Source organism: Malurus melanocephalus, unplaced genomic scaffold, assembly GCF_030028575.1.
Source record: "Malurus melanocephalus ecotype Western Australia unplaced genomic scaffold, MMel_1.1 scaffold_489, whole genome shotgun sequence".
Taxonomy (NCBI): Eukaryota; Metazoa; Chordata; class Aves; order Passeriformes; family Maluridae; genus Malurus; species Malurus melanocephalus.
In genome coordinates, this window is record NW_026623721.1 from 229750 (window position 1) to 243854 (window position 14105).

The 14105-nt window shown below is 39.1% G+C and overlaps 1 protein-coding gene across 10 annotated transcripts in view; it reads right to left on the bottom strand.

Moving 5' to 3' along the window:
• The window catches only part of TRAK1 (trafficking kinesin protein 1), a 128646-nt gene that overhangs the window by 31906 nt on the left and 82635 nt on the right, over positions 1-14105 (bottom strand). For all 10 annotated transcript variants that reach the window (XM_057381057.1, XM_057381054.1, XM_057381053.1 and 7 more), the window contains 2 exons: positions 7288-7364; positions 4058-4174 (listed from right to left, as the gene is read on the bottom strand). In XM_057381057.1, the coding sequence (XP_057237040.1) occupies positions 4058-4174; positions 7288-7338 (168 nt within the window). In that variant the 5' untranslated portion in view covers positions 7339-7364. The remainder of the gene's footprint in view (positions 1-4057; positions 4175-7287; positions 7365-14105) is intronic.

Sequence of the window (14105 nt, forward strand, 5' to 3'; positions counted from 1 at the left end):
TAAGCACAAACTGAAACAAGTGGTTCCTCCTAAATGCTGGTGCAATTTTTTAATTGTGAGGGTGACTGAGCACTGGCAGAGKTTGCCCAGAGAGCTTGTGGGAGTCTCCATCCTTGGAGATAGTCAAACATTGTCTGGACATGGTCCTTGGCAGTGGTCTGTAGSGGGTYCTATTTGAGAAAAGRGTTTGGACAAGATGACCTCCAGAGCTCATTTCCAATGCCAATCATGCTGTGAAAGTGAAACACTCACTACACTAACTTCCAGCAACATCTGCCTTTGATGCAGTCTTTTGTGTGTGTTAACTTTAGTCAGCAGCTAAGCATCCACCAGTCTGGCCTTCAAACCCCAGAGGATGAAAGAGAGACTCAGAAGCTCAAGAGCAAGAAAAACCTCATGGGCTGAGATAGTTTAGTAAGTGAAGCAGTTTCTCATGCAAGTAAAGCAAGACAAAAAATTTATTCATTATTTTCTATCAGCAGGTGGATGTTCAGTCGCTTTCTGGAAAGTGGGACCTTGGCATATAGAACTGTCACTTGTGAAGACAAACACCATAACTGTGAATGTCCCAGATTCTTACTCCTTTCCCTGACCTTCTATTGTTGAACATAACAACATATGGTATGGAACATCCTTTTGGTCAGTTTGGGTCAGCTACCAGAGCTGTGCACCCTCCCAACATCTTGTGCAGATGGTGGACAGAGTGAAGAGGGAAAAAAAAAAAAAAGGGTGGAGAGGTAGGGGGGGGTATGAAGGAAAAAGAAAAGAGTCTGGATGCTGTGCAAGCAATGCTTGGCAATAGCCAAAACACGGTTTGTTATCAGCACTTATATAGYCACAAATCCAAAGCACAGAATCAGGTAGGCTGGAGAAGAATATTAGCTTCATGCCCCACAGACCCTGTACACATTTTCACACTGCAGTACACAGGACTGTTTTATAAACAGAAATAGTCTGTTCCACATTTCCACAAGCCACTGCAACATGTGCCCTCAAGAGCAAACATTGCCAYGTTACTGTTGCACAATAGTGGCATTATCACCAAGCAATAGAGAGGTCCCAGACATCCCAGGAATCAGGCATGGCAATAGCTCATCCCTTCAGACTTTTAATTCCTTCCACTGGCCTGACAGCTTCACTCAGCTTCAGAACTACCCCATGAAATAGTTGCACCTATCTTAAAATAATTTAAGTAAAAGTATCCTCACAGAGAGAGCWACAGGTTGAAGTCTTGGGACCTAACTCACAGTATCAATCTTTACTGAATCATGAATAACTGCTTCAAGAGTAGACCTGATTTGTTTTCCTGACTGACAGCAACTAAGTGCTTAACAGGATGGAATTACTCAAAATGAAGACAGCCTGTTACACTGTGCATAAACAGCATGCATGCAAGTACCAAGTCAAAGAGCATTTCTGTCTTTCCAACATTACTTTTGACTCTTAATAGACCAAAACCAGCATTCCCTTCTTCAAACCAWCATTCCAGACTATAATTCAGCTTTTTCTTTCCTCTCACTTTACACAGAACAAAATCAAACCTGGACTTTGAAACGCTCTATCTSCAAAACACGAACTCTGACAGGTGACCTGGAACTAGAATAACAGGTCTAGAGGGCTGTATTAYCCAGAAGTTAACACAGGTCGGAGGTGTGTTATTTGAGGACTGACACTGTCTTGGAAGTGCCACCATTTTAGCTTCAGAAACACAGGACAACATACGTAAAAGAAAAAGAAGCAGAAACTGGGAAATTTGGAAAGATTAAGAGAMGTTAAAACCTAATGAGCTACTCCATTTCAAATACAGTTCACATTGTGCAGATTTACAGTTTACATTTCTTTGATACTGAACTCTAATTTCAAAGGAGACAATATTAAAGTGTAGGTGSCATCATCCCAGAGAAAAGGAACAGATCTTGATTTGGGACCTGCAGCATTCTTACTGAACATAGTGATACAACAGCAGGTAGACACACTGTACCTGGGAACTACACTGCTGCTGAAAAGGCAGACACCATCTCTGTACCCAAAATACTTTACAATTCAGAAAGATTAACCAGTATAATGTTTATGCTTCTAGAATATAATATTGAAACAGTAAGCTGAGACTGAAGTGCCTGTGCACACAGTATGGTGCTTGCTTCAGTCTACTCGTTCTTTGTTCTCCAGTGCACTACAGGAAAACTCTCAGTTCCATCAGTTTTTACTGAACATGATCACAGCCCCTTCTTAAACCAGCAAAACAAACTCAAAAGACAAACCCAAGAAGCTGATGCATTTTGGACAGGTCTCTATTACTTTGACATGTACCTATCAATGTGGCATGTTACCAGCACAYAGGAAAAACTCAGTCTGCCTAATGGGATGGACACAAGTTTATGTCATGACAAAAGTCAAAGAGATATAAAGCTAACTTATTAATGCAATGAGACATACATAGATATAAAGCTAGATTATTCATGCCATGATACATACACCAATAAAATCTAAGTTTTACACCACAAAGAATTTATCTATTCCTGTATTACAGAAACCATGTATCTCCCAGACAAACCATTTTAGGCAATTTTTACAGAATTTTAGAAGTACCAAATAAATTATTTTCTCTTATCTCTTGCCCTTAAATACAGTTGTCTTAATTACTGTTCTGTTCAAATATTCAAAATTTTGTTTCAATGGAAAATCTGAAACCTTCTAAAGACAGATTTTCAATACACTAAATTGTCATGGCTTCAAAGTCTGATGAGCTCTGCCTCAGAAGCATGAGTTTCTGAAGGAGTCAAAATAACAGTGTGAAAGAGGGGTGTTGACAGAACATATGGCCCAACATATCAAGCCACCTGGTAAGAGGCTTATTTCTGGTGGCACTTTTCCTAATGCTGCTCCTCAGTCCCTCTATATAAAACYGTGGACAGAGGCAGCTTGTCTCTGTCCTCCACCTTCCTCAGTCAAATTTTCCACTCTGGATGGATGATATGAATGCACAGATCTGCTCAGTCACTTTGCATATATCTAACAAACATCAGATTGGCCAATGCACAAATAAATGGTTCTGCCTCAYGATGGGACTTGGGCAGCAAGCAACAGCACTCCTTTGGGACAGAACAGAACTAGTTTCCCATGCCAAAAAGGGTATGGCACATCAAAGGACATTATTTCAGTCTGTGTGCTCCACAACTATTTATCACACATGAGTGATCATTCCATCCACACTTTCTTCTTCAGCCCATCTCAGGGSTATAAGTCAACAGTTCTAATTAAGGATCGTTTTAAAGTTCGTAATCCACTGTGGTTCGTTGTTCTCTTGCTCTCCCTACAAATACATTATTTCTCTCTGTCTAGCTCAAAACTACCTATGTATGAGATTCAAAAGGGAAGGTCACTGTTCCAGAATAGGAGAAGCAACATTTGCTCCCAGCTCAGTTATTAAGTCAGAGTTTAGTGACAGTTGTACTTACAGATAAAGAGCTCTTTTAAAGCACAGGTGCTACTTGAAATGATAGAAGCTTTCTGGGGTGTTTTATTGATCACACCAATGTGTGCACTCCTAGCCCAGAAAGCCAACCTTAGCCTGGACTGCATCAAAAGAAGTGTGGCCAACAGGCTGAGGGAGGTGATTCTCCTCCTCTTCTGTATTCCGGTGAGCATACAGCTCTGGAGTCCTCAGGACAAGACAGAYATGAATCTGTTTGAGMAGGTCCAGAGGAAGGGCACAAAAATATTCCCCCTCCTRTGAGGGAAGACTGAGAGCATCAGGGTTGTTCAGCATGGAGAAGGTAATGCTCTGGGGAGACCTTATTAAGCGTTTCAGTACTTAAAGGAAGTTTGCAAGGAAGATAGCAAYRGACTTTTTAGCMGGGTCTGTTGTGATAGGACAAGGCGTAATTGTTTTAAACCAAAGTAGTGATTTAGAATAGATAAAAGGAAGAAATTTTTAGCAGTGAGRGTGRTCAGACACTGGAACARGTTGCCYACAGCCAAAYGTGTAAACAAGTTGAYGCTASAAGGAAATTCCCCCCATCACTGCATAAACAACACTCAGGCATAAAAATCTTACCTCTTCTCTGATGTGTTCTACTTGCTCCTCCAGGAAATCATTTCTTTCTGTCAGTGATTTATTCTTCTTTAACAGTGACTGGCCAATCCGAGCAGCTAATTCTAAGTCCCGTTCTTTCTGTGAAACATTAAGAAAAGAAAGCAACTTTCAATYTATTTTTTTTTAATCACCAAAGGAGGGTGATTAGAGGGTGGGTAAAATTGCCATGAAAGGGATGCAACAAGCACTTCAACAAGAAAAAGACATTTTTCTTCTGTGAGGATTTTGCTAATTTTCCTTTTCTACTCATGCATATATTACAACAACATTACTCAGGAAAGATTGCTCCTCTCTCAAAGCATTTTTCAATTTTCACCTGCTCCACCYAGACATAAAAGGTAGTAAGCTATGCAGTAGTAGAAGCCAGTTCCACCACAATGAATGTTCAGCTCCTATTTTCGTGTATGCGCAACCATTAGTGTTTTTGTATAAAAACCAATCTTAACTCTTCCCTTTTTGCAGATGACCAAACCTGCAATAAGTGGTTACTCTCATATCACACTTGGCCTCTTTTCTCCTCTCCTCTATGAGCAAAGCACTGGAAATCACCCGTCTTGACAGTTTACCACAGGTACCAGTAAAAACTAGAAGCTTATCCTGTTCATGACATGTACATATGGAGGTCTCAGCCTTGCAGGAGCTGATACATGAGACTGTCATCTGCCTGGGAGAGGACGATAAAATGCATAAAATTCTGTGCTGTTCATTAAGCATTTTTGGTTATCATTTTCTTATTTAACCAGCAGATTTTTTTAACAATGGTAAAACGGYGCTGTGGATAACTCCCCATGCATCCTTAGTTCAAGACCATTTGAGGAAGAATTTTCACCCTATCACCAAACGTACTGTTTGGAGCTTATTTACTGCCCCTAATTGTCATCAGATTTTATGACTAAATGTTACCTTATGTCATGCCTACGTTAATCACAAAGCCTACAAAACCTACAGCCACTGCTCACACAGATTTGAAGTCAATGAATTTCAATGAAGAGGCTTTCATAATGGAAAAAAACAAGTTACATAATAATCAGCAAATAAAAAGAGAGCTTATTGATCACTGCTATACCTGCAAATAGCATTTTCCAAATGGTTCCTGAAGGTCAGACTTACATTTGAATTGAAAGTTACCGGCATTATCTAGACATAAAATCTTTGTGWAATCTTATGTACAATCTTTCAGAACAATAGGTCCCACAAACTTACCCAAAATATGTTTGGTTTATATTTTAAGCCAACTTATTGTTCACTAATTTGGCTCACTTCATAAATACTGAGTGGAAAAAATATATTGTTGTGATTTTGACTCTACAGAGGAGGAGCTATCTAGCAGCAGCAAAGTTTTCAACTTCCARTTTGAGGAATTTAAGTTCATGTTCAGGCTCTTCAAATAACCTCCCCAGACTTCCTACAATTTTTAWCAATTTAGCTCTAAATCTCAGTATGGGACAGGCCTTTTACTCACACAATGATAAGGAACTGATTTATTACAGCAACATRTGAAAAAATAAAACTGAGAAGCAGGACACATTTACACTATTATTAGAGAAAGATGAGAAAGCAGATTCCTGAAGAAATCTGCTCCTATTCTCCCCATGTACCCAGGCAGGCCTGGCGCCATTCCCTTTGCTCAGTTTCAGGGCAATAGGCACAGATTTCTGAAATATCTGCACACTTTCTGTTTCCAGATCTTCTCTTTCCTGTCTTCCCAAATGCTGCACCTTTCACTCTGTCAACTTTGCAAAGCAAGCACCCAAAGCTTGCAAACATGAAGGACAGACAATGGGTAGCTTTTGTTTTTTCTCTCACTTGCATGTGTGAAAGCAATAGAAGGAGTTAAATTCTGCAAATGAAAGTAATCTCTTGTGATAACCATCATCTGGGAAACRGAGAAAGATGTTGCAAGTGCACCTATCCCTGTGAACAGAGTAATTTCAACAGAAATGATGGTCAAATGAAACAAAAAGGCTCACTGAAAGTATTTGCTTTAATAAAGTTTGACATATTATACACTCCCTTATTTTTCCTTTGCCAACATCCAGACAGGAAAGTACACAAAGTACACAGTTTGGCAGAATGCTGCCATCATTACTGGAAGGGGCCATAGAACAAATGTAGTAAATCTCAGCCAAACAAGGCAAACGGAACAGGGCACAACCAAGTAACAGACTGTTACAGGTTATTATTCCAGGATAAGTCTTTTGGGTAAAGCATCAATTTTAACAGGTAYTTCATGCAGAGGTGTTTGAGTATGTTTGGCTCAAAGCACAAAATGCAAGACTGTACTACACTTGAGGGGTATCAAGAACAGGTGGGAGATGCAAGTATTCATTCCCATGCTTGTTTTCTTGCAGAATCAGAGGAATAACAGACCACCCAACTGGCTGGAAAGACTCCATTTTCGACATTGCTATTGCAATAAGCAAGCAATTGAGTAAAAAGGATTAAATTGCAGTCAGCCAAGAGATAATACAATTGTTATAGTTTTCACCTAAGAAATTACTAATAAGCATTCTTTAGAAAGTGATTGCTCAAGTTTACTGCAGAAAAACAGCTAATTTCAGTCAAACAATTTATCATGATATTTATTGAACGTAAGCATTGTACCATGACAACTGCTTTTTGCCATTTCTTGAGTGCATTACAGGAATACCRGTTTTCATAAAAATGGTATTAAAAAACCCACAAACAACAACCAAATCAACCAAACATAAGGAAAAGAAGAAAAAGAGACAAATGGAGTGCTAGATATTTTCGAATTTTTTGCCTATGTACTTCTCTGGAAAGAAATTATCTAAGATAATAATTATGAATATAAGACTTATTTTCTGAAGAGAATATATGCATCAATAATAATGCTCCTAGTTTTACATGTACTGTAAAAATATGTGTAACTTTAAAATGATTCCTCCTTCTCCGCATTCATTAGGGCAAACATTTGGCTAAGAACAACTTACATGGCCTCAACTGAAAAATAAACAGAAGTAATGAATCCATTYGACTGAGGTGAATAAATGATCTTTACTTAGAAAAAGTATTTACTTTGCCAATGAGATAAAGTGTGCATACATTTAGAGCTCTTATTCCTGCCTACTGGAGGACAACCTAACAACAATGTTTAGCAGTGGTGCCATGTAATTTCAATACTACATTGCTACACTGTGTATGGGTCCTTAAACAGACATAATACTTGCCTCTTCAAGAAGACGTGTTACAGCATCTATGTCATTGTATGTTTTAGTCATCTGGCCCACTCGTTCAGCACATAAAACTGTGAAGAAATAAAGCAATACATTAATCAGATAGGCAGTATTATTGGGGGAKGATCATAGAATATTCTGAGCTAGAAGACATGCACAAGGATCACTGAAGTCCAACTCCAATCCTTTGCAAGATGTATGTTTGTAAGTTTAGGTGTGAGTAAGTTTTCATCTTAAAAAGTACTTATCTCAACCTTTGGGTAAGTATATCAAGAGCTGAAAACTCAAAACAAACAAAACTCAACCCCCACACCCCAAACCCACCCTTAAAAAAAAAAAAGCAAAAAAAAAACCAAAAAAAACCCCAAAAAAAGCAACCAACCCCCCTCAACAAAACCCCTCAAAAAACACACACCACCCAAAACCCCCCAGAAAAACAAACAACCCAAAAAAGGCCAAAACAACAACAAAAAAAAAACAACAACAAAAAACCCCAAATGTCATGTCATACTGAGAATACAAATGCTTCTCTTGTAATGAGCATTTGCTTTTGTCAGCAGCAGAACAAGCTTAAAACACAAAAACTTTCTTGTCTGAAAAAAATGTCTAGAGTTTATAAAAAAAAAATCAGGAAGTCAAAGCAGATGCTCTTAGATACATAATTAAGGTTCCATCATGTCACCTATTCATCATGAGACATGCAGTAGCATTATTCCATSAATAAGCAACACCAATAMTGTTAGGAGSACTGTTCATCAGAAAGAYACTATGTCATATAAAGTTGGTAAGAACTGTGTTTTATGGTACAAAACAGCAAAGTAAATACAAAATGCGTGCAAAATTAAGAAATGGCTCTTGTAATATCAGGCCACACCATAGTGACCACAGTATCACTCATAAYAAACATTTACTTAGACYGGTTGAGATKATWAACCACTAAGGTGGAACCRGGAGTTTTATCAGACTGARGAAAGTATGCAGAAGTTCAGCCTAYCACCATAGGTGATCCTACAAGAAGCTACACTGACTTATCTAGAAGTCAACAAGTTCTCCAAAAATTCACCAACAATCACAGCAAACAACAGCACTTTCTGTTCTACCCTTCTGTTCTTTTTCAACTACACCTGTTCCTCAAACCCTGTAAATCTGGAAATCAGGACTGTTAATGAAATTCAGTGGATCACATGGACTATGAGCTATCAGGCTGAACCACTGAAGCCTGAACTGCTCTTCAGGGGATTTACCCTTGACAATGTCAGTTAAAGCTCMGTCTGGCAGATAAGCTAATGTTCTAGCATGCCCTAAGTCGGGGGAAGAGACAGATCGGAACTAATAGGATTTAAACAGTGAGGARAAGAAAAAAACTGAACTGTACAGTAACATTACCAGGAGACTGTCACAGTAAGGAAACAACATTACCTAAYTCATAAATACACAATCTGCATGTATACAAATATACAGCTGATCACCACTAAGGCACATTGATAATACATCAAATGCAATAGTAATTAGATATCTGCTGAAATACTGGAGGATATTTTTCCACACCTAAACATCAGAAAACTGCTTAAAGTATGGCAAGAAATTAATTTTCTTCATTTATTCCCCCACTTCTCTAATTCTACTTTTGAGGATCACATCCTGAAAACATTTATACTACTTATTGACATGAGTAGTCCCAGTGAACTCCAAACAATGCTATATAAAAGTATTCCAAATATAATTGCATTTATCCAAATAAGTCTGAATGCAGTAACAGTAAAAAGTTCACGCTTCAAAGTAGTAACCTGACAAACATTACATACCAACAAAAAGAATAACTCTATCATTGCAGAAGTCAAAATACAGTACATATGTAAACTATAAGCTATATTACACAAAAGCAGACTAATCAGGATTCCAGAAAAAAAATGCAGTAACTTGCAGATAATATCAGCTATAATAAAAAAAGGGGTTAAACTGAAGTTTACCATAAAAACTTCACATAAAGACATTTCATACACACACAGAAATTGACATCCCCATAAATTCAATTCTGTTTTAAATATAGTAAGTTCATAAGTCATGCCATAAAACATTTATCAGAAATCCTGACGCCAGCAGGTTTCCAAAACAACTGCACACTAAATAGTTCCCTTGGTTACAACATTCCATCACTACTATAAAATAATATTTGACATTGTCATTAGCAAGCTCATTTCAACTCTGTACCTAGCACTAACAATCACCACTGAGTAGGACTATGGCAACCTCACACCATCCTAACTCAGGTAAATGTATAACCTTCCTAAMAGCCAAGCTGATAAAAGGATGGTGTTCCCACAGACAGAATAAAGTCACTCAGCTGGGAGAGGGAGGGAAATTGATTTGTATGGACACTCCCTTGGCTGTTCCTTCAGAACTCACTGTTTAATCTTTTACCTGGCAGGGTGACACTGCAGTATTATGACAACAGACAGTACCAGCAGCAAAGTAGAATCTGGTCACCAATAGCTTTTATATCTAGAAATTTCTGTCAAAGTTCTGTTGGTGACTGCCAAAACAGAGCTCTTCATACACTCCTCCGCCAATGAGAAAGGGTTTCAAAGCAGCAATTTCCTTTTATAAATCCGCTTTAGAGTCCAAGTGGAAATAAACTTCAGTAGACTGCATAAAATAAAATCCTTCAGTCAACTACTGCCCATACTACTGCTACTATTACATACAATACTGTGGAAACTCAGAGCTACTGGCTAAATGGAAGGATTCCCTTTTGGAAGGAGGGCAAACTTRCAAGGAGGTATTGCTTTCCATTACTCAGAAATCAAGGCTTGTGGGGAAGAGAAGGTGAAAAGGAAGCCGAGAGCGGAATTCAGAAGCATCATTTCAAAAAACCCAAACCTTAAAAGTGTCTAAATATTCAGCCTACAYAGACTACAAAATAACATTTGGCCAATTCCTAGTACAGCAATTTTTATTTCTCTAGTGATCAAAAAAATCTGTCAGTGAAAAAGACACACTATTTTGAAAAACCATTTAGAGGTGTGATCAGTAAAGCACGGAGAGGAAAAGTACCCTCCACACATGACATATCTAATGGATCCTGCATAGTTAAGTTTCTAGCCTGCTGGGAGCCTGGTAACACTGCTGTACTGATAAAACAAGAGCAAATGAAGGACAGTGCCTTGTAATGCAAAACCTACAGTACCAAATTACTTGACCTCTTTTTGTTCACTCACATATGCGTAGTTTTTTGCTTGAGGGTGATAAGGAACTACTAAGTGCATGGATGCATGCAAACAGCCAAATCAAATATACTTTGCACTTCTCGGCTTATGGAGAAGGCTGACAGACAATACAGAAAGAAAGAATAATTTTAAAACCCCACATTTTTTTGGTAACTGCTTTGAAGCTCATGTCACAGATCCAAAACGGGAAACAAGGAACAGAGAAAGCTCCCATCACATTATTTACATGACAGCACTAAATACCTGGTACTGGGGACACACTTGCAGTTCAAAGTATTTGGGTTTTTTTTTTTTTAAGCCAAAACCACAAATGGACAAACGCTACATAGAGCAAACATTTTCTCTGCCTTAAAGTACCTAGCACCATTTTCATACCCTCCTAAAGCTTGCAAATTTACCGATTATCACATTTCCATGTTTCCCAATGTAAATACAGCTGAAAGGATGTACTCTGCATTTTATTTCTTGCCATCTATTTAATGCAGCACTGATTSCCAAACTGAAGATGCACAGGTAAATACAGGAACACGTTGTACCTTTCTGGAATGCTCCTGAAAGTCAACTACTATGCTGCTTAGAGTAAAAGAAGTTTTCCAGGAACAGGAAACAGCCATGGAAGGGAAGGGGAACAAGAACACCACTATTGGCAGCTTCTGCAGTGAGCCACCACCTACCAAACAAAGGATTCAAGTGGAACAAAGGGAAAAAAATAACATTGGAGCCAGCAGTCACAGGCGTCATCAGCTCCCACTCTTTACATCCCTCCTCAACACATACTCCCTGTCCATTATTGAGACCAATCAAGCAGGGTTAAATTAACAAAATRAAAGAGAGCAGCAACTGCTGGAGAGGAAACCGCAGCTCCCACTGCTCCTCTTCACATCCAACTACTGGGAAACGCAAGAGGGCTAAGATGTTATTGTAAAGTTCCACTTTTGGGGCAGGTAAYACTGACCTGTATAATTACAGAGCCTCACAGGGAAGGCCCAAGTGCATGAGGACTTCCCTACACCAAAATCTACTTCATCACTCTATCAGGGGAAACGAATACTGTTCAGAAAGCACAGATCTCTTGCCATTTAAACATGGATGCTTCCTATTGGCAAGATGGCGGGAGGAGACAGTGCTTTTATTCATAAAACTTCCCTACCCAAAACCTTTAACTATAGCAAGGCCTGCTACATTGATGCTCAGTCATGACAAGCCCTGCCTCACAAACAGCTTCTGTCTCGCTCCCCTCTGCTCACAGCTCTGTCCAAACGCTGGAGAAACAACAACCAACCCATGGCACAGCAAACATTGCCATGGAGACACACAGAACACACACGACACTGCTGACTGACCAGCCATGCTCCTTGCTGCCACTTGGCAAACTTCAGCCAGTGAAGACCCTGGCAGACTCAGAATCCTCAGCTCTCGATGGATTCATTTCTCAAAGGCTATTTTTACACTCCAAGGAAAAAGCACCCACTAAAAATTACAGCTTCAGTTCCAGAGCCACTGATAGTTATGCTTTGGCACAGGTTACTGTGAGCACAACACCAGCTTGAGCCAAGCACATGTGGAATTCTGAAACTGTGCCATATTGGGTATATTACCTTTCCAATAAACTCAGGAAAATTATACCTAAAATGCTGTCATCTGTTACTGACCCAGACTAGAAAGATTTTCCACAATTGAAGATAAACATGGTAGCTTCTCCTCCAATAAAGAGGTGGTTTTGGCAGCCCTGGCTAAACTGGAACAGAGGTTTCAATTCTGCTGTTGCCTGCCACATTTGAGGTAGCCCTAAGAGAATACACCCATCTAAAGAGCTTAGCAATTTTAAGACACTACYCTCACCAGAGCTTGAAGAAAGTGCTTCTGAGTCACAACTTGCCAGAAGTCCAAATCCTAACAAAACACCCCAGCATTCCCCCAGCCTCCCCCAGCACTCCCCGAGGAGGGAGCAGGCCAGTCACCCCAGAAGGCAGATGGGGAGGTCAGCAGGTGGCCATGACCCTTCTTAGCAGGATAAGGAGAGGGATAAGGAGCGGTCACAGCACCAACTGCTTCACAACTGCCAGGTCACACCGTGGTGAGCTCCGTGCAGGAGTCTGGAAGAACATAATGCTGTGAGCGACACATACTCAGTCAGCAAGTTAACAGACAATGCCAACAGATTTGGTTTTGTCTTCTTCAAATGTTACAGCCTGGCTTACTGTAATTTCAAWGGCACAGTTTGCAAAATAAGCTTTTAATATTAAGCTGCAGGTACTGACTCTTCTGGAAGAAGAGATTTAACCTTGCTGTTTAAGACTATGGTTCAAGGAGTGGTTTTTTATCATCATTTCTCTTGTAGGGTATTCARTAGTTTAGCAAATCCAATATTAAAGCCTTACATACAAACCTTTGCTATTACTTAACCTCAGGGTTGCCAGAAAAAAAAAAAACAAAAAAAAACCCACTTTGCTGTTACTTCTTTTCCAAAGCCTCCGCCTGAAACCTCAGGCAAGGAGTAATTTYAAAGTACTTCCTCTAAGTAGGACATGAACTGCATCAAATTTTCTTGTGATGAATGAAAAATCAAGTTAAAAGAAATTTCAAAGAGAGCATCTGACACTTGTTCCTTCTATTAGCATAAACACAGATCAAATGTGGTAACTTGGAAAATACAGACAGACACAAAGTGAAACTAAGAAAATAAGAAAATGTCTCTGSAGAGAATTCACCTTAATTTTCTTAATTCCCTTAATGCGTACATCATTTACAGATACAGCTAAGCATAGCTCTTCTCTTGAAATTTAAAACTTTTTTGCAGGATTTTTTACTATTAGCTACTGAGTTATGTTCTTGATATTGTCTTACATTCCTTTCTTGTCAAGAAATGTCTGAACTGCAGTCAATGCAACTAATAGATGGGTGAAAGATTGAAACCAGGATCTGGACTGYTCATCTTAAAAAATCCTAAAATAAGGTTAGAACCCTGTAAGCCACACATTTTTTTTGTCAGACATCTCCTTTCTTAAAAATGTGATCTTTTCCTATTCTAACTCTTTGGGAGGGAGTGGTTGTGCCCAAGCTTTCAAGAATGACTCCTCTCCATCTTTTTTGCTTTAGTATTTACAGATTCCAGAGCTCTGAATGGTCTCCATCCTATTGTATTCTACATTTTTTGAATGTCAGACTCCTGGAGTGCCTGATTTAAGATTTTAATAGTGATCCCAAGACTTGTATTTTCTTTTTAATTCAGCTTGGAACAGATTCTTTGCCTGCATTCACTAAGTACATCAGATAAAGAGAACTTTAAAACCACTACATTAGTAAATGGAAATGGCTGCCAACATAGGTCTTAAGTAGGYAAGAATCTCTTCCAGTCCCAGCTGCAAAACCAAGAATCAAAATGTATCTCCCTTTCCTAAACAGCTGACCCAACAAATCACTAATCAATGAAAGCTGACAGACTGTCCTTTCACAGAGCAGGTTTCTTTATGAAGAACAACTGAGTAGACACTATCAACAGATATCCCTGAGCAAAGTTTCACWGCAGTCAGCCCCAAGGCCAGCTTATCAAACAAAAAGTAAACACAATGCTGTCGGGCAACT